Raw genomic sequence first — 23780 nt, forward strand, 5'->3', positions numbered from 1 at the left:
ATACCATTTATGTTAGCTTAAAATCATTGCAAGTGTGCTGGTAGGCCTAACAAAAGTAGCTGTAACAGCCAGGCAAGATAGCAAACTAATTGTAACAGAGCGGAGAGGTGTGTGTGTGTATCTCCTGCTCTGACCGCAGCTGGGAGGGGGGGGGGCGGGCTGCTGCGCGAGGAGCGGGCTGCCTGTCAGTGCTCCCGCTGCTCGTTGAGAAGAGGTGATACTTGCTTTGGCGAAAAAAGTCACCAATAACACCAGAAAAAAAGCTAGATTTGTTGCTTGTCGCTGTTTTGAAAAAAAATTCGCCAGTGGGGCTGAAAAGTCACTAAATATAGCGACTAAATCGCTATGAGTTGGCAACACTGAGCACAGGACGAGAGATATAGGGCCAGCGGACGTCCTGCTGCTAGCGGCAGGCAGCCTAGGGGCAGAGGAAGGGGACGAGGTCGCGGTCGGAGAGGTCTTGACGTGATAGGGCAAGAAGACATGGCCGGTGTACTTTTTTTCAAGCTCTCTCCGTCTCCCTTTTAGTAGTTAACTTTTCAACATTCGTCTTTCCTCGTTTTTTTGCTGTCTTAGCGGTGTTAGTTGTTGGTATCCGGGGAATGGTAAATTGAGGGTTCGTTTGTGAAGACATTGCTACTCGCTGTCCGCCGTAGTAGCCTAGTACCAAACAGTAGGCTAGTGTCAGACTGCTAGGGTCACGCTCACGCAACTGACGCATCAACGTCGTTGCCAAGGTCGCACAGCCAATAAGAACGGAGAATCTGACCTCGCTCTGATTGGTCAAAATTAACATGAGCGGTGGCAATTTTGGGGGGCAGCACACAGAGGCAGGGGGAGCAAAGTGATAAAAAAATATTTTCAGACCACTTCACCTACATATAGCTGAATGGCTATTATGACAGTTTTGCCAAAAATTACAGTGAAAAAACTATCAACTGCAGGTTTACCTTCTCAACTTGAAGGATTAAACGTTTCGTCGATATTTTGCTGACTGAGTTGGAGCAGAATCGTTTCAAAAACGCAAAAGGAAATGTGCCTTTTTATGGGATGCAGGCACCTTTTGATTCACTTGAAATCCATACAGTGTTCAAGCTTAACATGAAAAGCTACATTTATGATCATTCTTAAAATTTGTGCTTGTGACCAAATACCTGTAAAACATATGACACATAACCAAATGGTGTGATTTGACATGATGCCATTTTTTATTACCTTAAACGAAAAGCAGTTAAAAGTAATTGTTTGCCGACAGCAATACTGATGTTGTTATGGGTGTCAATTTATATTCAATTCAGTTCCAACTACTATTCAAACGTGCTAAAATAATGTTTAATCTGTATTGAGCTGCCAGAAGTCAAAAATGTACAATCTCTGCAAAACTCACAGTAGAAATGTTACCACAACAAATGATCTGAGGTCACCTAACAACGTCAACACCACAAATGAATGTCAGTTCTACAAACTCATTCAGGCTGGTCGTCAAGTCGTCGTATTTGCATTAGGGATGCATGTGGTGACTCATTTCCCCAACATTTATACGGAGGTTTTCATAAAACACTGAGAATCACAATGTAAACTATAAGGTTTAAACGTTTTAGGAGCACTTTAGCCTTAAAATTCCTATAGACAATTAACCAGCTCTTAATCTAATTGTTATGTGCAGCACTCCGTTTATTATTAAGATAGTGGCATAAGAAAACATGACAACTCACTAATAATTTGTGCCAAGCACACAGATTATCTCAAAATGTAGGTGTGAAAGCACACTTTTAAAAGATCCTCACCTCTCTGTCTAGCCGAGGTTCCTTGACTCGGATCATTCCTGTGATCGGGTTAATGTCAAACAGGTCATCAGACGGCAATTTTGGCTCCTGATCCAAAATACGATAGCGGATATCCGAGTTGTCATTATTTGGCGCATCAGCATCTGTGGCATTAAGCTGTATGATTTCATAACCTGGAAAGAGAAGTCAAAAGTTAAATACAGAGAGTTCTCAAAGCCTTATTAAAATAAAGCTGGGCCATACAGAGCCAAGATTATACAAGTTCTTTTTCCCACTAAAATGCCACTGATGGTTGTGCAGTGTTTCCCACAGAATTTTTTGAAAGTGTGGGGGGGGGGGGGGACCCCGACCCCCCTAGGGGAGTCCGGGGGTATGCTCCCCCGGAAGAAAATGTTGTACCTTTTAAATGTTAAATGCATCAATCTGGTGTACTTTGAGGAACACTATTCCTATATAAATGGTGATTAAGATGGAGTTTAACACACTTATCAATGGTTAATGAATAAATAATTTTCTATGATACACATTTGAGCTATCAAAAAAATGAAGCAAAGGTGGTGGTTACCTGTGGTTCAAAAGAGTGAACACAAGCGCCCTTTTGTTTTATTAGATTGTTGAATTACTAGTACTCAAATAACTGTGACTACAATCACGAAGGATAGCTCACAATATTCTTTCCAGCAGAGGGTGCTCTGCTGGAAAGGCAGCAGGCGCGCAAATTACCCACTCCCGACTCGGGGAGGTAGTGACAAAAAATAACAATACAGGACTCTTTCGAGGCCCTGTAATTGGAATGAGTACACGTTAAATCCTTTAACGAGGATCCATTGGAGGGCAAGTCTGGTGCCAGCAGCCGCGGTAATTCCAGCTCCAATAGCGTATCTTAAAGTTGCTGCAGTTAAAAAGCTCGTAGTTGGATCTCGGGATCGAGCTGACGGTCCGCCGCGAGGCGAGCTACCGTCTGTCCCAGCCCCTGCCTCTCGGCGCCCCCTCAATGCTCTTAACCCGCGTGTCCCGCGGGGTCCGAAGCGTTTACTTTGAAAAAATTAGAGTGTTCAAAGGCAATACAGTCACAGCGCGTGTTGACACCGCAGGGGGAGGGGCTGATTGACTCGGGGAGATTGAAGCCTCGATCCCTCAAGCGGCGCTTTGATAATACGTCCATGATTGAAGGAAATATTGTTTCTTGAGATCACATCGCGAATCACACGTTAAAGATTTTTATGCGGAAATGCTATTGTTTCCAAGTGAAACTCGCGCATTGCAAATGAAATGTATACATGTATATTTTTTAAATAGTAAAATATACATGTAAAAAAAATTTAAAAAAATGAAAGTGTGGCGGGGCAAAATGAAAGTGTGGCGGCCCGCCACGGAATGATACATTAGTGGGAAACACTGGTTGTGTTGTGCATTTTGCCCTGAACAATAACGCGGGGCACATCATTGTTTTCAACATGCAACCTACCAATGTGTCCACAGTTCAGGAATCTGTATATTCAATGTTTTCTTACTAATTTATCCAGATAAGTAACTCTGGAATGTACATATTTATTTATTGTTAATAGTATTGATTGTTTATACATTCGGCATATAATTAAAGCATCTAAAATCATATTGTGGTGTTGAGGAGAGATTGTCAACATTTTTAGAAAATGTTTCTGTTTTATAAATCCTTTTTTTGATTGGCCATATGGAATATTCCAATAGTTTGAGATAGTGTTTTTTTTATCTTCATGAGCTGTAAGCCGTAATCCACAATTTAACAAAAAAAAAGCCTTGAAATATATCACTTTATGTCTACTGAATCTAGAATATATGGAACTTTAACATTTTGAATTAAATTACAGAAATGAATGACCTTTTCCAAGATATTGTAATATGAGATGCACCTATAGCCGCTCTGGTCTTTGGTAGTGTTCAACAGTGTGCTTCACTTTCACAAGAGCAGACATGTTTTTTAAGACTTAAATGAAATCCAATGACAATACCTGTTTTTGAGGACTCAGCAACTTCTCCCACGAAGGTGCTTTTAACAAAAGTAGGTTTGTTGTCATTCTGGTCCAATACATTCACTATAATTTCCATAGGCTCCTCAGCTGATTCGGAACCGCCAGATGCCACAGCATGAGCATTAAACTGCACACAGACATTTTTATATTATAATACGGTACATGCTGGGTTTCCCCCAGTGTATTCCAGCCATGACAGCCCACCATGCCTAGGTTGAGCTACTTAAGACAGGATTTATTATTGCAGGCATGCTTTAGATGGCAGATAACTAAGTAACAAACTGGTGTCTGAATATCCTAGAGAAGGCTGCCTGTCTGATGCAGGAAAGTGAACATAGTGCATTTATAAATAAAATAAAACATTAGAGAAAACCTGGACATTGGAGCTTACCATGTACTTGTCCTGTCTCTCTCTGTCTAGTGGTTGTGTTATATACAGATTTCCACTAGTCCTGTCAATTGTGAAAAGGCCAACAGGCTCCTGATCAGCTCCGGGACCATCGATGCTGTAAAAGATTTTCTTGAATTTATCTTCACTAGAACGGATCTGGAAAAAACACATCAGGCCAGAGTTATACCTTTCTGCTGCCCACAACTATAGTCACTTTATTGTACAAAGTGAATAAATATTAACTGCAATATAAGGAGAACAATCTTCAAATCCAAATCTGAGCTCAATGACTGCAGTAGAAACTAGGGCTGGACAATTGGTTCTACTTTTTAGATCGTCCAACCAATGTGCTTGTATTATTTTAACATGTTCAATAAATTGACTAATTAAAAAAATTATATAATGCATGATGATTTTTTTACAACATCTAATGATAATAAGTTAGTTGATGTGCCTAATAGGAGTCTATGGAAGAAAAAAAATGTAATCCGGGATGGATGAAATTATTATTATTATTATGTATTTTTTTTTAAATCAATCGCTAATACAGCCAATCAGCAAACCAAAATGAAAAAAAATATATATATTTTATTTTAAAGCTTCTCTTACTTGAACTAATAGGGCAGGGAATGGTCCTCTGCCATTCTCATTAACATTGATGGGAGGAATAACCCAGTCTCTCTTTCTCCTCCTCAGCCCCCCTTCAACAGACCTCGGGAAAAGCAGAATGGGCACCTGTGGATAAGTTGCATTCTGGGAACACACACATACACACACACACAGTAAGTAAGGGGTTAAATAGGACAACAGTCTAAAAAATAAACCAAATGCAAAGCAGTCCACTACCGTCATAGTTGGCATCATTATTATCTTAAAATGTTGTATCAAATGATCACTACTCTTCCAGGGTTTACCCCACGTCTTCACAAAAGAACCAAATGTAGACTGGGCTAGTGAATCTGGACATTTATCTTGTGGCCAAATTAGAATCCAACCCTCAATTAATCTCTGTGCCTTGTTGTGGTTGTTTAAGTTTGTTGTCAATTTAGAAATGAAAACTAATATTTTATGGATATGTTTCTTAAATGTAGTTGTACGAAAGATGGTGTACACTTGTCTACGTTTTGTTTTTAACCTACTAGACCAATTAGCAGCTTATTATCTTCTTGAACAACAAATGTTAAAACCCAGAGCTCTGCGGGACCAGATACATTTACACTGAAAATAAACTGAAGCCTTATAAATGGGTGGCAAAAGGTTTAATATATGAAGTGAATCAAAGTTCTCCTAGTAACATTTTACATACTGAACTGAGATTTTTTTCCCACAGCTTTAGGATGCCGCCGGACAGCCCTTTATTTTTGTATCACTCCACTAATCAGTCTCTATGCTCAGAGCTACTGCGGATTATTCAAGAGAGACACAAGAAAACAAAAATAAAAAGATGCCTGGCAGCAAACTAAAATGTCAGTTTAGCGTACAATTGAATGGATATTTAGGTAAGCATTTTATACAGGTTGAGAAAAAAACTTTCTGTCCTTCTCAACAACAGTACGATGCTGACCTTTTCCACTTCAAAAATACTGAACTATCCCTTTAAGGCCATATCTTATCAAGATGACTCATACGGGAACCATTGAGTCTTGTCTATCCATACAGAGCCAGCCACACAGGGGCAGTGTCTTGTAAATAAAACACGTCTTTGCATGGGGAGCCTTTTCAATGTCAGTAATAAAAAGGTCTTAATTGTCCCAGTACCTCGTTTGAATATTGTTCAAACGGGTGTTAAGATCCTTGACATAAAAGGTAAAAATGTGTTAAAAGAAAAAGTTCATTCATCAGCAGTGTTTCCCCTAGAATTTTTTTTAGGCCCGGTGGTAAGAGCTGATAAAGAGTATGCGCGCCGCGTGCGTACCAAATTTCTAGAAGAAAAGGACCAAAACGAACCCCATTTGGGATGAGCCTCTTTTGACAGCCCCGTTAAAAATGAGGGCATGGGGCGCACTTAGCTCAGTTGGTAGGGCGTCCCCCCCATTGGCCTCGGCCAGCAGCGGACCCGGGTTCGATTCCAGCCCGCGGTCGCTCTCTGCATGTCACTCCCCTCTCTGCCCCACTTCAACTCTGTCTCTACACTATCAATAAAGCATAAAAATGCAAAAAAAACAAAAACATCAGGCATAGGGTTATACTTTCACATTCAGTACGTTTGTACATGTGGTGTTTCTCACAGGATTTTTAGATCCTGCTGGGTGAGAATGGACCCTCTAGGGGGGTGTGGGGGCATCCCCCTTGTCAGGATTTTTAATTCTCAATAATTAATGATGATATATCTCCATCATTAATGCATTTAATCAATATATCTTATATAGCCTAACTAACAATTAATCATTGATAAACATATGATATAGAAAGTCGTAGAACTCTATACTGCGTTAAAAAGCTCCTTCTGTAAGAACTGAGACATTTCATGACATACTGTTGAACAATTTTTGACTTTCCCAAAGCCTCGAGGCCAAGGAGTATCCCTTTCTAACAATGGCCCTCTGTAAGCTCGCTCACATCGGTAGTTTAGCAACAGATAAGACACCTTATTCTATCAAGGACACCAGCTCAGAGGCGTTGTTCTTCCCCATATGGCAGATTCAACAATCCGGAAGACGAAAGAAGAAGGATGAGTCAAAATAGACCAATCAAATGCATATCTGTACTTGTTATAATGTGTTGATGAAGAGAGAGACTCTCACTTTTTTGGCTGTTCGCTTGACCTGCATAACTGTAACCTGCTGAACATCATTTTTTCATTAAATACCATAGAACCTTTTTCGTCTGACTCCTCAAGCATTTTTGCATCTTTTCCATTCCTCTTAAGAAACGAATACGTGAATTAATATAGTTTTATTAAAATGGTGACCCCGACGTGATTTAGAGGGAGAAAAGAGGAGGACGAGTCTCGACCAGCTGGTCGGGCCTGGAAGCGGAGCCTCCACTCAACACATCAGCTGACAAAAAAGAAAAAAGGTAATTGAACACCTGTTGTTTTTTAAAAACCAAAGTTCATATTTGACTATGCCAAATTTTGTTGAGTGGTGAGTCTGAAGCCGGGTCCTAACAGAGTGGTATAAATTTTAAGTTAGTTTGAATTTTTAAATTTGTTTTGGAGAATGAGGAAATGATGTTCGGCAGAAGCAGGAAAAATTCTGGCATATGTGTTTTGTTTATGTGCTAATGTCTGTCCTGTCTGTGCTTCTGAAATGCTGGGTTAATTATTTTTCCCTAGAATGCAGAGCCCGGGTTAATTGTGTTTGATAAAATGATTATGAACTGCCAGAACCTGAATTCGGATACAAGTGTTTGATGTATGACATTTGTTGTGAGGATTATCTAATCCGCGTCAGTTTAGCGAGGAGACTCCTCATTTATTTGGATGTTCGAAAACTGTTATGTAATTATACAGCGGGCTGACCAAACGCAGTGGGTTTTTGGAAATAAACAGGAGACTGTATCCTTGTGTGGGAAGGTTTTAACAGTTTGCACAGAGCAATGAACGGAGTAAAGATGTGGGCGGAAGCTGCTCTTCGTGACAAAGTCTATTTTCTCTGTCTTTCTAAATAGATTGAACTGTTTTAACCAGTTATTTGTCTAGAAGAGTGACTCTCTGAGCGTGTGTTAGGACATGTTTTAAGTAGAGCTCTGTGTTATAAATAAATATAAAATTGTAATTACGCGGAAGCGCGCTTTTTTCTTCGTCGGCGACGGCTGCGTAGAGGGGAGGGGGCTGAAACCGTAGATTACACAGGACGGCTGGCAGGGTTGGACAAGCCCATGTGTGGGGTTAATGTTTGACAATAAGACTCATGTGTGGAGTTACGAAAAATAATGCTTTTGGCGTGGGCTCTGTAATTCTCTCTCACACCAGCATGGAAATAATTGTACGTTATATAACTGCATGTGTATGTATTTGTCTAAATATTGCATGTTATTTATTGTCTACCTCAGATCAGATACTAACAGAGTATTACCTCAAACATCACACACACATGCTGACGTTCTAACAACACACACACACACACACACACACACGCTGAAGTCCAAACATCACACACACACGAAGCCTGCGGAGAGTTCTCATTGAAATGCGCAAAAGTGGCACTGTTTTACAGGACTATTGACTATTATCAGATTAAAAGGTTTAAATGTATTGTATAATCATGCATAGTATTATATAGGTCCCGTTTGAATAAGATACTAATGTAGTTGAGTTCACTCTCACTCTGAGGGTTCTCTTTGAAAAGATCTGCCCCAAGCTCTGTGAGCTTTAAAGTTTTGTTTCATAAGGTTAAATACACGCTTTGTGGTATTTCATTTAATATAGGGCCGTGATTATAGACAATGGAGATAGATATCTCAATTTAAAGGTGCCCCACGTTTTTGATGTTTGTTTTTTGATTTATTTTTTAAGGCGTGGACTATCCTTCTAATATCTCAAGTTAAAGATACTCCAGACGCAATAGTGTCTTGTTTGTTAGACTAATTTTGATGTGAGAAACGTATAGATGTGATCAGCTGTGTTTTTAAAAAGAGTTTCTTTTGAAAAAAAGAGGGAGAGATAAATAGTGTCTTCTCGAAATGCATGGTTGATGAACTAGTAATTACCAAACATTAGTAATTATACTGTGTAGTGTGTATTATTAGTGTCGTTAACTTTCTTTTCTTTTATCCCTTTTTAGGCCCCAGGCTTGTTTTAGTGGACAGTTGGTGGGTCTTATCTCTAGTTGAAGGCAGCGATCGCTCTGACAACACAAAAAAAAGGCAAGATATCTTAGTTTTGACTGATATCTCTATAATTCAAATTCAAGGGGAACACTTTTTATTTTTATTTCTAGGTTTTGTTATTTCCCCCCCTGGCAAAAAGATGTACAGTTACGAAATTGAGGAACAGGTATGCCCTGTTGCTTCCCCTAACACTACCTCATACCCACCTACAATGACCCCGAGATGCCTTTGTCTCCAAAGACAAAGACAGTCACCTACGGAGGAGGAAATTGCTGAGCACATTAAGAAAAGACTTGAACAATTCAGGGCTGAATGCTGGAATGAAAACCTACAACAAGAGGTAGGGTCTTCCCATGATGCTTTTGGACTAGAGGGAAGTGTGAACGATACCCCCCACATGAATGACCCTGTGACCTCCACCGATGGAAATGATGCTGAGCTGCCCTGCGCGGGTCTTCAAGAAAAAGAGGGAGAAGCGACTGGGAGCCTGCTCGTCGACACCCCTCCTATGACTACCGCCACAGCAAATACAGCCTGCCCAAGTCCCGAGGATAACCCGACTGGCCCCCTCCACGTGGACACGACTGAAGCACACGTGCATAACCGGATATTGGAATACTGTTGGTCTGTGCAGAGACTAATAGACACTACAGACACAAGTGACTCTATCTGCGCCAAGGATCTGAGACCAGATGAAGACACTGACAATTACAGGAACCCTAGACTACTCACTCTTGTGGGGGTCAGATGCCGCACACCAGATAACACCTCACGCTGTGTGTTTCGCATTGACTCGTGGGAGATGTTATGTGCTCACGCAGAGGGGCAAGACTATGTGTTTGATTCCAACATAAGAGAGAACGAGTGCTTTCTCGCCTACCTAAGGAGAGCTGCCAATACCTTTGGGTGGGGAGTTCTTACGAAGGAGACACATGATCCCCGCCACCGTCTCCATGTGCTATGGACTACTCTCTGCCCTGATGCCATCTTTGTGGGACCATCTGACGACGACGACTGACCTCCCCTGTGCCCCCAACAGGCCTGTTCTGCCCACAAACATGCAGAACTAATAGTAGCCTGCTAAAACTATACCAAAGACAATAACATGCCAGTCCCATTGTCCATCCCCTGGATTTATTTTTTGTTTTTATTTTATGATTTGGCCAGCTGTGTTCCCCTTTGAATTTAGCTATATAAACCAGTGATTAGTTTACTGGACCCTTACTGAGTTACAAATTAGATAACGTTTAGATGCTGTAGGTTAAAAATTAATTGACCCTTTATTAAAGCACATTAGGATGCGTTTAATATTATTTGCAGACTGTTTTGTTTTTTCTTTATGTTTTAGGTTGTAATAACTCCACAGGTTGTTTTATTTTCTTTCTTTTTTGGGAAAAAGAGGGACTTGATTTACTCCGAGTTATGAAGGAACTTCAGTCAGTGAAGACTTCCCCTCTGTATAGTTTTCTTTTGTTTTTGTAGTATTAAGTTTTACACTTAATGGTGTAAAAAGAGGGAAATTATATAGGTTAAAATTAAATAGGTTATGAAAGCTAACCGACACCCCGCTGCCAATGACAACCTCTACAGGTACACACACACATACTCATACACACAAACACTTCCCAACACATGAATTGCTGATAGCCTAGGACATGAGAAGAGGGAGGTCGCGAACCTTCTTCTGATGACTGGCAAATTATTTGTTATATGTTAATTGTCTGTCTGTACTAATTGTTTGTCTCAAGTTTTGTGTTGACCAGGTCCAGGTGCAGTTGCAGGCTGGGCCAGGGGCAACTCCTAGCAAGGCTCCAAGTAGGAGAGGGTGTGCGGTCCAAAGTTCACATTCAAGAGAAGGTGAGCTTGAACCCAGTGGTGAATAAGGTACGCAGTAAATTGAACGTACTATAAGTAAAATGTAAGTCTGGAGCTATAGACACCACTGACAATGTGCACCTCATCTCCACGACCTCTCTTGAAAGAGGTTTGATTAAAAATTGCAACCAAGTGAGGCTCTAAAACGAATAAGTTAAAACTGATTGTCTACGAAGAAAAAAGCCATCACAAAAAAAATTTTTTGTTAAGAAATATGTTCACTAATTATGTGAACTGCCCTGTTTTGATAGGCCCAATCTTAAAGTAAATGTATGCTCTGACTGTTCCCTCAGAGCCAATAACCTTCTGATTGCATATGGTTGTTTGAAGTTAATGAAATGAATCACCCTTAGTAAAGTTAATTCACACTTAGTATGTGAATCTAGAAATGTTAACCCTTTTTATTTGACTTAGAATCTCTGATTCCATGTGTGTTTGTGTTAATCTTTTGAAAATCTATGTGATATATAATCATGTGTTTCCCTTTCTTCCAGATTGAGATTAGACACTGGTAAACACCCATCATAGACTTGTAGCTTTTTATGATTTTTGTAAGCAAATTATACCTGGATAAAACTGACAAAATGATTCATGCCTAGTGTGGATTTATATTCTGTTTTTAGACTCATTTTAGATGCTGTAACTAATGCCACTGATAGTGAATGTTTAAATTGTTTAATTTAACTGTTTAGTGTTGTTTTTTCCGTGTGTAAATATATGACTGTTATACCTTTCAGTGTGTAGCGAAAATTTACTTTTAGAGGTGCCCACTCATATCATATATATTGACTTTAATCAGCACGCACTAGAATATACACATATTACACATAGAGGCCCTAGATGAATGGAAGTCACTGGAAAGAAGGTTTGAATCCCCAGACAATCTTATTTCGGTTGTCTGCAAATTAGAGTACATGAAAGTAGAAGTGACACGATGGAACTTTGGCTGACCCTACATAAACACAAATTCTTACATATACAGTATTACAACACATTCTTGGATAAATGTATGACTGACTCTGAGTTTTCCTAGGTATCACCGATTTCCCTTTCAGTAATGTGTGTTGATTTTTACTTTTGTTGTTTATTTAGACGTATTTTCCTAGTTAGAAATAAGTTAGAAACGTGATAAATGTAAGCCACTGTGTCTAGTGAATCTTTCTATGCTACGTGCTAATGTCTCTCTGTCCATTGTAGTGTATGCACTACCGCATTTTGTGAGACAACCATTGATGTCTCCTAGAGCAGATGCTACTTATCTGCTGAAGTAGCTCCCTTCTCCTTATCAGCTGCCCTTGCTCAGTGTAGCTGTGTATGTGCCAGACTCTGACTCTGAGGTCGAAGAGTTTGTGCAAGAATCCACCCCAGGGACTGCTTCTTTGTTCTAGTTATTTCCCTATACTGCTTGCTAGGTGAGAACTAGACTTGTATTGTTCTAGTTTAAAATCCTTTATTTTAGCTTTATTGTTAACACACTAAAAGTGTGTTAAAAGAGGGTTTTGTCAGGATTTTTAATTCTCAATAATTAATGATGATATATCTCCATCATTAATGCATTTAATCAATATATCTTATATAGCCTAACTAACAATTAATCATTGATAAACATATGATATAGAAAGTCGTAGAACTCTATACTGCGTTAAAAAGCTCCTTCTGTAAGAACTGAGACATTTCATGACATACTGTTGAACAATTTTTGACTTTCCCAAAGCCTCGAGGCCAAGGAGTATCCCTTTCTAACAATGGCCCTCTGTAAGCTCGCTCACATCGGTAGTTTAGCAACAGATAAGACACCTTATTCTATCAAGGACACCAGCTCAGAGGCGTTGTTCTTCCCCATATGGCAGATTCAACAATCCGGAAGACGAAAGAAGAAGGATGAGTCAAAATAGACCAATCAAATGCATATCTGTACTTGTTATAATGTGTTGATGAAGAGAGAGACTCTCACTTTTTTGGCTGTTCGCTTGACCTGCATAACTGTAACCTGCTGAACATCATTTTTTCATTAAATACCATAGAACCTTTTTCGTCTGACTCCTCAAGCATTTTTGCATCTTTTCCATTCCTCTTAAGAAACGAATACGTGAATTAATATAGTTTTATTACCCTGCAGAAGAAACCTTATCCTTTAAGTTAAATGCATCAATCTAGTGCACTTTGAGAGGCGAAATCTGTTTAATTCTGTGCTCTGTAAACAACCGTCATATGTCCTGCCTATAACTTTTCTGTAATAATTTGGAGACACAAGCCATGTAAACTATTGAAGAAAAACACGTGGATTTCAATTAAAAACAATAAACACTAAGATCTAATATAGACAGGTCCTGTCTAGTACTCATTTCTGGAATAATCTGAATCACCTCACCTTGAAGCTAACCTATTGAAAACATTTCTTTATTTTTTTTTATGCAAATAGCCTTGTTGAAAATAAATGAACATAGGCTACACATCATGATTAGCCTATCAACATGTCTGTTACATAAGGCAAATTCCCTATTCCGACCATTATATTTCATCTAGCCTATTTCTCAATTTAAAACATAAAAGTAAAGTAGGCTAGGCCTAGCATTGAAAATACAAAAAAAAATAAAGCTTGTAGGCCTACTATGGCCTGTTGTTTTCAAGATAACTTAACAGTTAAAACAATTAATTAATATGTCCCCTGAAAATAAATGAATGCTTATCTGAGAAGAATGCCAAAGGCAGTAGCAGTGTGGCACTTCTGTAAACTTACTGAAACGAGTGCATGCCGTTTTTTCAGCGCTGTCTTTGCTGTTGATACAGATTGGTTGTGTTGCCACGGCGACGTAGCGATTTTAACTTTCTAAGTTTTGCTCAGCACTTTTTCCTGTTCAATGTCCCTGTTACTGAGTCCTTAATATCTCCATAGAGCAGGTGCTGGTTTTATTTTCGCCACTAGTTCAACGTTTGCTTGCTAGTCATGCTCCTGCTCATTGGCTTTCGTGTCAAAAAGTGCGCACCGAATGCACACGCGCAGAACACTTAGGCCTACACACACACGCAGACACACAGATCAGCTGATGGGATGATCAAACGAGAGGTTGTAAAGACAGGCGCACACGAGGGGTAGACCGACAGTGCCGCGCAGACGCTCGCAAATGATTATTACGGAATCAATGAATAAAAATATAAATTAAAAAAAAAACATTTTTTATTTTTATTTTTTTAAGTCAGGCTGCTGTTGGCCTGGCGGCGCCGCCAGGCCTGTATAATGGTAGGGGAAACACTGATCAGCTGATACATGGTTTTCACGAGACAGGAAAAGGTACGAACAATCTCAAAATGAACTAGTCATTTTAACTGTGATAAAAATTAACTTGATACATGGGACCTGCAAAGCATATAACGTTTTATTTAGACTTCAAACACTGTTGCAAATTTCCTTCAAGTCATTCAACAGTCCTACCTCTCTGTTGTTAGAGGAGTCCACTTCAGAAAGCTGGTGCTGATGGTCGTGATGTTTGTGGTCTCGATGGTGATGCCCATGGTTCAATACCCTGGCAGGAATAGTCCATTGTTTCCCTTTTGAGTCCCTAGTGTGTATAGAGAAGTCCAGGTGTCTTCTATTAAGATCAACCGGTCTCTTGACCTGGAGGGGAGAAAAACACCCATCAGAAAAGGCCAACGTGCTAGTAACAGTTTTTGATTTGAGAAGACTCTTTATATGATGGAATCAACCTGGGGCAGACTGAACTGTGGGCAGCATGATGATCATCTTTTAAAAGATGCATAGGGTAGATGGTCAACAGTGAGCAATAGCGTTGTTGCCGTTTGCTAAATGTCAGCAACATTCCAGGGTTGGGTATGTAAAAGATCTTGTACTTTTATCTCCAAGTTGTGATATGTTACTTCACATCTAGCTCTTAATTCCTGCTAAGAATTTTATATTTCAATCTAGTTGGTTTTCCACTTAGCAAACCATAGGACTATAACATTAGGGCTGGGTAGTGTCAAGAATCTCACGATTCGATTTCGATTCATTAGGTCACGATTCGATATTGATTGAAATGCTTAGATATCGATTCAGTATCAAGTAGAAATACACAAGAAAGAGTAAAATAATTTTTTTTTAAATAATTATTTATGTAATTTCATGCCTTATGAACAAACAGCCATGGTATACATCTCTCCTCTTGGAAATTGTAACATAACATCAGCACAATTGACAGTGCTGTATTAAATGTAATGTATTTAAATCATGTATAGTATTTCTTTCTTTCTCACATGACATCTTTGAACAATAATAACACATAAGAACCAGGTGCCTTCATTTCTGGTAACAAATAAAACATTAGCACAATACCAGTATAAGGTGTACAAAAGTGAAAAAAAAGTGCTGTATTGGAATTCAGCTCTCATACAAAAACGTAAACAGACACAAAGCCAGTGCAGGTCATATGGGTTTGCTGCTCTCTGCTCTTTTGTCACCACTTTTAACAACTCGCACTTGTGTGGTGTGCATGCGCAGTGGCACAGGAAATACTAAATACTCGTTAAAAAAAAAAATTAATTTAATTAATCGATTCGGAATCATTCGAGAGAGAATCGCGATGCATCGGAGAATCGATATTTTTAGCCACCCCTATATAACATGCCTACATCCTTCATAGGACTGCAAGGGGAAAAAAATCCTTACTACTAATAGGGATGCACCAAAATTAAAATTCTTGTCTGAAACTAAAAATAATGAAACCGTTGGCCAAAGGCCGAATACCAAATGTGGCTTTTGATTTTATATTTATTTTGCCAACTCTTTCACCATTGCATTTAAATTTAACTCTGAAATGTGCTCCCTAAATACATAAACAGTAAAACCTATTGTGAACAACTCATTAGGCCTATTTTGAGAGTCGACGTAGGCCTATTAGGAGGAGACATGAATCTACAAATCGATCGACTTGTGTTTTTTTGCAGTGAAGGTTGAGTTGCTGAAAAAGAAAAGTTTACCGGTAAGGCGTCCCCCTCCCGGGCCGGGCCCAGCAGCAGACCCGGGTTCGATTCCCACCCGCGGTCGTTCTCTGCATGTCACTCCCCTCTCTGCCCCATTTCACCTCTGTCTCTCTGCACTATCAATAAAAGCATAAAAATGCCCAGAAAATGCCCAAAAAAAAAAAAAAGTTTACCACAGCTGCCGCCCTTAATGTTCAGACGCATCAAAGCCCTAATGATAAAGAGGAGACGCTTTATTTAAATGATGTCCATACTTGGGTGTTGATTGTTACTTTTTCGGCTGTAGACGGAAACTAACAGAGGGAGGTGGCTCACTGTACATTTTCTCTCGTCACACAGTCAGTTTGCCGACATGTATCTTTGTATTCAGGCTCCAGAAATGCGATAAGATCACAGAAGCCTTTCCCCTCAACAACGCTAATGGACAGGATATCTCCGATGGTCATTTTAGCCGTCAAACCACAGAGTTTTTCTGCACGGTTGCTCACTCCGGCAAGGTCTCACCGTGAATGTTACCTTTACTAACCGTCAGTTTCACTCCATGTTTCACTGGGTGAATCGCTGCTTGGCTCGCGCAAGGCTTTCGTGTTTCTAAGGTGATTTAACATCAGTCTTGGATGAAGCATTTTAACTTTATGCTGCATAAAATATTGCACGGTTTTTCATATAGTTTGAAAAAATGCTCCCACACCGGACTGCCATTTTCATTTCAACTTACAGAACTGCTCCTGCAAGCGCGCTCACAAACAGACGTGAACCCGCAAAGGCCTACAGGGTTACGTCTGTCTTTACTGCCATTTACTTAAAGGCCTACTTCACCGGTTTGAATATGAAGGTGTATTGAATTCTGAGATCCTATGTAGTATAAATGTGCAAAAAAAATTAAAATCGGTTCATCCTAGCCTGAGAAAAGGCAGAAAGAGTGTTTTTTAACCCTATATTTCTCCTTCTCGTGACATCACAGAAAGAGAAATATAGGGTTAAAAAAAAACTTACTTTGTAAATATTACTGTGATGTCACAGTAAAAGACATCACAGTAATATTTACAAAGTAAGTTTTTTACAGAAAATTATTTATTTTGACATTTTTGGCCGAATATTTTCGGCGGCCGAACCTTTGGTGCATCCCTTACTACTAATCGTATTCCCCTTATCATTTTAACTCTTAAAGGGGTTAAAAAGGATTTGAGAGAATTTTAGAGGTGAACATAAGTAACCGTAATTAAGTGTGTTAATCTCTACTGACCGTCAATGTGCCGTCTGTCTGTACTTTGAAACGACTGTCGTCACTCCTGAAAGGAAATCTTGTTCTGTCTGTGCAGTCAGTGAAGCTCACTGTGATGGGACACAAGAAAGTTACAAAGTTGGGTTACAAATTTTGTACATGCAGAAAAAAACTAAGAACTAATTGACAGGTATTCAATACATAACATAATGCACACACCCGCAAAATAAGAGGAATCTAAAAAGATTTTACAGTGTGTTTACTTCCTCTTCAGGGAAAACATTGACAGATTTAAACCAGCCTCTTGTATATATAATTTAAAGACAACGGGTGCATACCAGTCTGGATCCAGACAGAAAAACAATTTGATGTGGGAAAAAAATACAGTGCACACTGGCTTTTATCACGTCTCCTGTGTTCATTTCATTCCTTTAGTCACAGAAGTTACAAAGATTGCCATCAGATGTAGCAGGTCTACAGTTGGACTAGCCAATATGAAAAAGAAAGGTTAACAGTGAAAATGGTCATTTAAGGATAAATTGACTAAGAAATGTAACACAATCCTTCCTTAGGGAAGCACAATACCAATGTGCTTGATTGGCAATGAAACAATGTGGCCATAGGTAAGAGCGGATACCAAATGAACGAATGTCCATTTTGAACATGACCAAAACAAAACCTATCTAGCAATGTTATGATGGCATAAAACATCTCATTTTACTCGGATACATTGACAGACAACACAGAAAAATGCACAAGTTATTACGTCTGTAAGAGTTTGTCTGGTCTGGTATCATATCACTGAATTATCCACAGAACACTTCTGGGGCCAGTTTGGGTCAAGTGTACTGCATAGACAACTATAATGAGACTTAACTATTTGACAGAATTGTCTCCACTGCGCATGGTGCACACATTTCTGTTGCTGCAAATTTGGATACATTTTGTTCCTGCACAACACTGTCAAGTGGCTCAGTAAAGGTAGTGGACGCATTTCACACAGATATGACATCCACTTCAAGGAACCAAATGATTCCATGACTTCTCCATGAAATTTTACCAGATTTCCATAACCTTTATTTAGGCCCGTTTCACAACCATATGGCTCAACAATTAAACATTTACTGCATTTCTCTTGAGCCATGCGTTATACAGTCCCCCCCCATAAGTATCGGAACAGTGAGGCCAATTCCTTTATTTTTGCTGTAGACTGGAAACATTTGGGTTTGACACCAAAATATGAATATGAGACAATATATCAACATTTCAGCTTTAATTTCCAGGTATTCACATCTGGATCTGATACACAACTGAGAAGATAGCATTATTTGTAAAGGAACACCACATTTTTAGGTGAGCAAAAGTATTGGAACAGAAACTTAAAATAAATGTAAGTGAATACGACCTAATATTTTGTTGCAAATCCTTCACTTGCAATAACTGCATCAAGCCTGTGACCCATTGACATCACAAAACTTTTGCATTCTTCTCTTGTGAAGCATTTCCAGGCTTTCACCGCAGCCTCATTCAGTTGATGTTTGTTTACTCTCTTCAGTCTCCTCTTTAGCAGGTAAAATGCATGCTCTATACTAGGGTTTAAGTCTAGAGACTGACTTGCCCAGTCTAAAACCTTCCATTTCTTGACCCTGATTAACTCCTTTATTGTTTTTCAGTGTGTTTTGGGTCATAATCTTGCTGCATGATGAAGGATCTTCCAATCAGTTTGGTTGCATCTTTCTTTAAATTGGCAGAAAAAATGTGTAAACTTCTGAGTTCATTTAGTGTTTCCATCATGTGTTACATCATCAATGAAGATTAATTAGCCCATCTGAGAATAATTCATGCAAGCCCAAGCCATGACATTGCCTCCACTGTGTTTAACAGATGAGCTTGTATGTTTGGGGTCATGAGCAGATCCTTTCTTTCTCTAAACTTTAGCCTTTCCATCACTTTGGTAAAGGTTCATCTTGACAACAACACAGTAACACATGATGGCAACAGCAAAATTAACTCAGAAGTCTACAGAAACATTATGTCTGCCAATTTAAAGAAAGATGCAACCAAACTGATTGGAAGATCCTTCATCATGCAGCAAGATAATGATCAAAAAACTGCAAAAACAACGAAGGAGTTCATCAGGGGCAAGCAATGGAAAGTTTCAGACTGGCCAAGTCAATCTCCAGACTTAAACCCTATAGAGCATGCATTTTACCTGCTAAAGAGGAGACCAAAGGGTGTAACCCCCCAAAACAAACATCAACTGAATGAGGCTGCGGTGAAAGCCTGGAAAAGCATCACAACAGAAGAATGCAAAAGTTGTGTGATGTAATGGGTCACAGGCTTGATGCAGTTATTGCAAGCGAAGGATTTGATACAAAATATTAAGCCTTATTATTTTAAGTCTATATGTTCCAATACTTTTGCTCTCCTAAAAATGTGGTGTTCCTTTACAAATAATGCTACCTTCTCAGTTGTGTCAATATTTTACAGACAGTGACAGACAATCCAAATATTCTATTTTCAAATATATTTCTGTCAACATTTATTTAATAAATCTTCGGTCAACTTAAATTGTGTTTCTAATTTACATTGTTGTATGTTATCAAATGCAAAAAGACCTGCTCTCAAAATCGGCATCGGCCATTGAAAAACCCATATCAGTCAACCACTAAATAATAAACGTAGACAGAAATATTTGAAAATCAAAATATGTGCATTGACTATTGAACTTGTCCTTCCCTGGTGTTTGGCTCTGTAAAATATTTGGGACTTCTGGATGGTGTCCAGGTGTCTAATTACAAGATACATATTATTAGAATTGCATTGCCCCACAGCAGCCACAATAACATTTGTATATTTTTGAAGCGACCTTGTGTACGCAGATATCGGCCGATGAGGATTATCTCAAAATGCCATTAAATCGGCGCTATTAAACAGCTGACAAATTAATCAGTCCATCTATAGAAATAAACTCATCCAACCAATCAAGATGCATGTTGCTGAGACCGTCAGTCACAGCTCAACAGCTCGGTGCAGGTGTATCAACCTGACTTACGTCTTGGTTGACAAAGTTCCCCATGCAGATTAGAGCAACAATTAACACTAAAAGACACAGTAAAGCTTAAAGATCTACTTCACCGGTGGAAATATGAAGGTGTATTGAACTCTGAGATCCTATGTGGTATAAATGTGCAATTTTTTTAGAAATCGGTTCATCCTAGCCTTAGAAAAGGCAGAACGAGTGTTTTATGGTTTCACTGTCGAGCCCTACATTTTCCCATGTGTGACATCAGACATGGTAAAATGTAGGGTTAGGATTAACATTTTATAATGAAAGAACGCCAGTTCCGTATGGGGGAAGTATTACTTTAAGCTAATTTAACTAGGTTCTGGTGTAGTTTCATATTCCTCCTATTGAGGCAGACATGTCCTCGTGGCTGTCCAGGATGCTATTACCACACAACAACCACTAAACCAACAGGCTCTGTTGACTGTAAACCAGCCAGAACACTGCAGCAAACAGCTGATCAAGCCCAAAAAGGAAGTCTGATTTGGTTGTGATATGAGTTCAGTGTCATTATGAACTATCTGTTCTTCAAAGACTTAAAGGTCACATATTATGCTAAATGCACTTTTTAAATGTGTTCTAACATATCCATGGGTCCACGGTGTGCCTAGAGACTGCCAAAATATAAAAAAAAAATAACAATCTCTCCTGCTCTCACTCTCCCCCTTTCTGAAACCCCCACCCCTCCCCCCCAATATACTCCAGTCAGAATTTTCCCCTTTTCTGACCTCACAAACTGGAAAGCCAGAAGCTTCCACTGTGCAGCCCACACCCCTATTTCTTATTGGTCCACGGCCCTGACAGACAGAGGGCGAGGCGTATCTGGCTTCGCTTCCGGACAGGGGCGGGGGCAGCTCAAAGATTGTATATTTACGAGGGGAGCTGCAGCTCTTTTTAAAAAATAGGCCATTGTGAGATTAGCTGAACATCAGCATAGTACAATAAATTATCTGAAAGTTTTTTTCAGCAAACAATTAAAGAAAAACGTATTAGGGACCATATAATATGGTGTAAAATAGTACCGAAAAGTGTATAATATGGGAGCTTTAAAGGGTGGACTCACTGATACTGGAGAATGCTTGTTGCTAAAAATCAGTGAATATCTCTTCACAATAGACTTTCGAATTTTTTCAGACCACACAGTACGGACAGGTAGCGTATCATGAGGATATATTCACAGATTTTGACAAGCATTCTCTAGAATCGCTGACTCCACCTCTTAAGCTCTTCCCATCTGTATGAAAGTGAAGGTCACCCCCCACCTCTAGCCCAAAACATGCTGGGATAGGCCAACAGGATAACTGGTATTATAGAAAAACACTGTAGTGCCTGTGTTCACTCTTATTTCGAGATAAGCAAGCTGCACTCCGCAAAAAAAAAAAATGGTGCAGATAAATGATAGCCGACTGACTGCTGTATTTGGAGTTTCACTCTTTTGTTCTCTTGGTCTCTTTTAGTCACAAATCCCAGAGGGCTACAAGATAGAACTTTACTGTTGTTGAACAAGCTTTTAACCCCCACAGAATAAACAAGAAGCCTGGTTAATATTTAACCTTAAGAAAACATGGTGACAACCAGACCAACATCTTGACCACACCAAAAACAAACAGTTCTCTTGAAAAATGAAAAAAAAAAAAACAGTGGTAAACTTAAATGACTTGGAAACATTCAAAATTAGGTCAGGGATTTAAAAAAATGCAATATAAGTCAAAGGGCACAGAAAAAAACATATTTCTCCTTCCAGTCCACAAAAAAAATCTACTTCTCCTTTTCTTCATGTATTGAACACCGTTTAAAAAGAAAGGTTTGCAGAACAGGTTAGGGCCATTGTTTTGCCGGCAGCATTACCTGACGGGCAGAGTTAATGCAAGCTGAGACCTGAGGTTGTTTGGGTTCCATGTGAGAACAATGCCAGCAGCTTATCTGAAGGCAGCAATCGGAGCCAGAGTAGCACTAAGCCAAGGAGTTTAATCTATGACTTTTGTTGCTAGATGTTCTTTCTAGATCCTAAAATAATCCATAATGACAACAAACCACAGTTTTCTGGATTGTTCTTACCTTTGCCTAGTCTCATGTCTCGATTCAGTTGCTGTCTGGTCACTTTTATGATCAACACATCCAATTGGAATCCTGGTGCACATGTTGGCTCCTCAGCATCAGCCTAGGAAAGGAAAAGCAGCCATTACAGGATTTAAAATCTATATTTATTAAACTGAAAACACCACCCAGAAGCAAAAGGATGCAAAAAAAATATTTTCATTAATGATTAATCGGTCAAGATTTTTTTTACTTTTTTTAGATTAAATATGTTTGGTCAGAGGTGTCAGAAATGTGAAACATGTTAATCAAACGTTCTGGGCCCATCAGTGTGTTTTTATTATCTAGAAGACCAACAGCCCGGAAGTCAAAGACATAACATTTAAAGTTGAATACAACAGAAAAAGCTGCAAATTCACATTTGAAAAGTTGAACATTAGCAACTCAATGATAAATTAATTAGCTCTGTCTACAAAAATTAAAATCTACATGACCACTGACACCATGTTTGAACAAAAACAATTTTTAATTAATGATTCTGGGGAAACTATTGTTTTCTATTCATTAGTATATCGCATGAGTTAAGAATGTAGGCTATTTCTCAGTGATTGATAGGGTAAAACAATTGTACATTTGAAAATTAAATAAAATGTTATGAACAATGTTTGTTTACAAGCCATCAATATAAACGTGCCTGTTTTTTCCAAAGAGAAACTTTTTTTTAACAAAGCGAAACACGTTGGACTGGAATTTAACCTAACTTGGCGACAACGTCATCAACGGAACTAGGGCGAGGCCGAGTGCAGTGTGCACCGATTCCTCGAGGGGGGGAAGAATCAAACAAACACAAAATAATGGCGATTTAAAGCTGCCTTGCTTGGTTGATGTTTGACACATTTATGTAGGGTACTTTCAAATAGCGTATAACTCATACTGACCGCCTCGTTAGTCGTTACATGCACTTAGATATAAAAATAACATTTCGCCATTCATTTTCGCCCCAAGACACCTATCTCCGCTCAGTTTATTAACCGAGAATTACCGGAAGTAACTCAAGTTTTAAAAAGTTTTTAACACACAACATTGTTTGCCATACGTTAATATACTTGTCGCCTGGGTTAGCAGGACAGACATGGGTTAGAGCCGTTTGTAGAGATAAGTTACAGCGTAGCCAGGAAGTCTCACCTGAAAAACGAAGATTAAAATGGCCAAAACCGCGAACCGAGCGGTCCCCATCTTCCTGTAAGGTCCCTTCCAATACCCCTCACACAGACAGGGGGAAACGAACAGTAAATTAACTTTAAATGTAATCCTTTGCTAGCGGTCGTCGTTGCCTCTTTGTCCTGTCTCGTGAAGGTAGTGTCACGGAATGACTGACTTGAGTCTGCGCAGGTAGTCTCAGCGTGTGACGTCAGCGTGCAGGTGCGCGGGTTCCGTGTTCCTCATATGGTCATACAGGCTGAACCATGGGGGCTGAACACACCTGATGAGAGACAGATACCAATAGTTTCTGTTAGCTCATTGTCTTTAGTAGCCAGCAGATATACGTAGCCTACAGCAGGTAATGGCCAATACAAGGACGGCGGTGTTATTTACCAGCACTGAGCTGTAGCCATATGTGCACTCTACAACTTTC

General features: G+C 39.4%; 1 protein-coding gene across 1 annotated transcript in view; it reads right to left on the reverse strand.

The window, feature by feature from the left end:
* The window catches only part of LOC307258015 (B-cadherin-like), a 41099-nt gene extending 17574 nt beyond the window's left edge, over positions 1-23525 (reverse strand). The window contains exons 1-8 of the mRNA XM_080037398.1: positions 23330-23525; positions 22166-22268; positions 17062-17150; positions 14272-14454; positions 4800-4943; positions 4191-4346; positions 3779-3926; positions 1788-1960 (exon numbers count right to left, since the gene is read on the reverse strand). Of these exons, the coding sequence (XP_079893524.1) occupies positions 1788-1960; positions 3779-3926; positions 4191-4346; positions 4800-4943; positions 14272-14454; positions 17062-17150; positions 22166-22268; positions 23330-23380 (1047 nt within the window). The 5' untranslated portion in view covers positions 23381-23525. The remainder of the gene's footprint in view (positions 1-1787; positions 1961-3778; positions 3927-4190; positions 4347-4799; positions 4944-14271; positions 14455-17061; positions 17151-22165; positions 22269-23329) is intronic.
* Positions 23526-23780: the final 255 nt, after the last annotated feature.

This window comes from Ammodytes marinus, assembly GCF_949987685.1.
Source record: "Ammodytes marinus genome assembly, chromosome: 11".
NCBI lineage: Eukaryota > Metazoa > Chordata > Actinopteri > Uranoscopiformes > Ammodytidae > Ammodytes > Ammodytes marinus.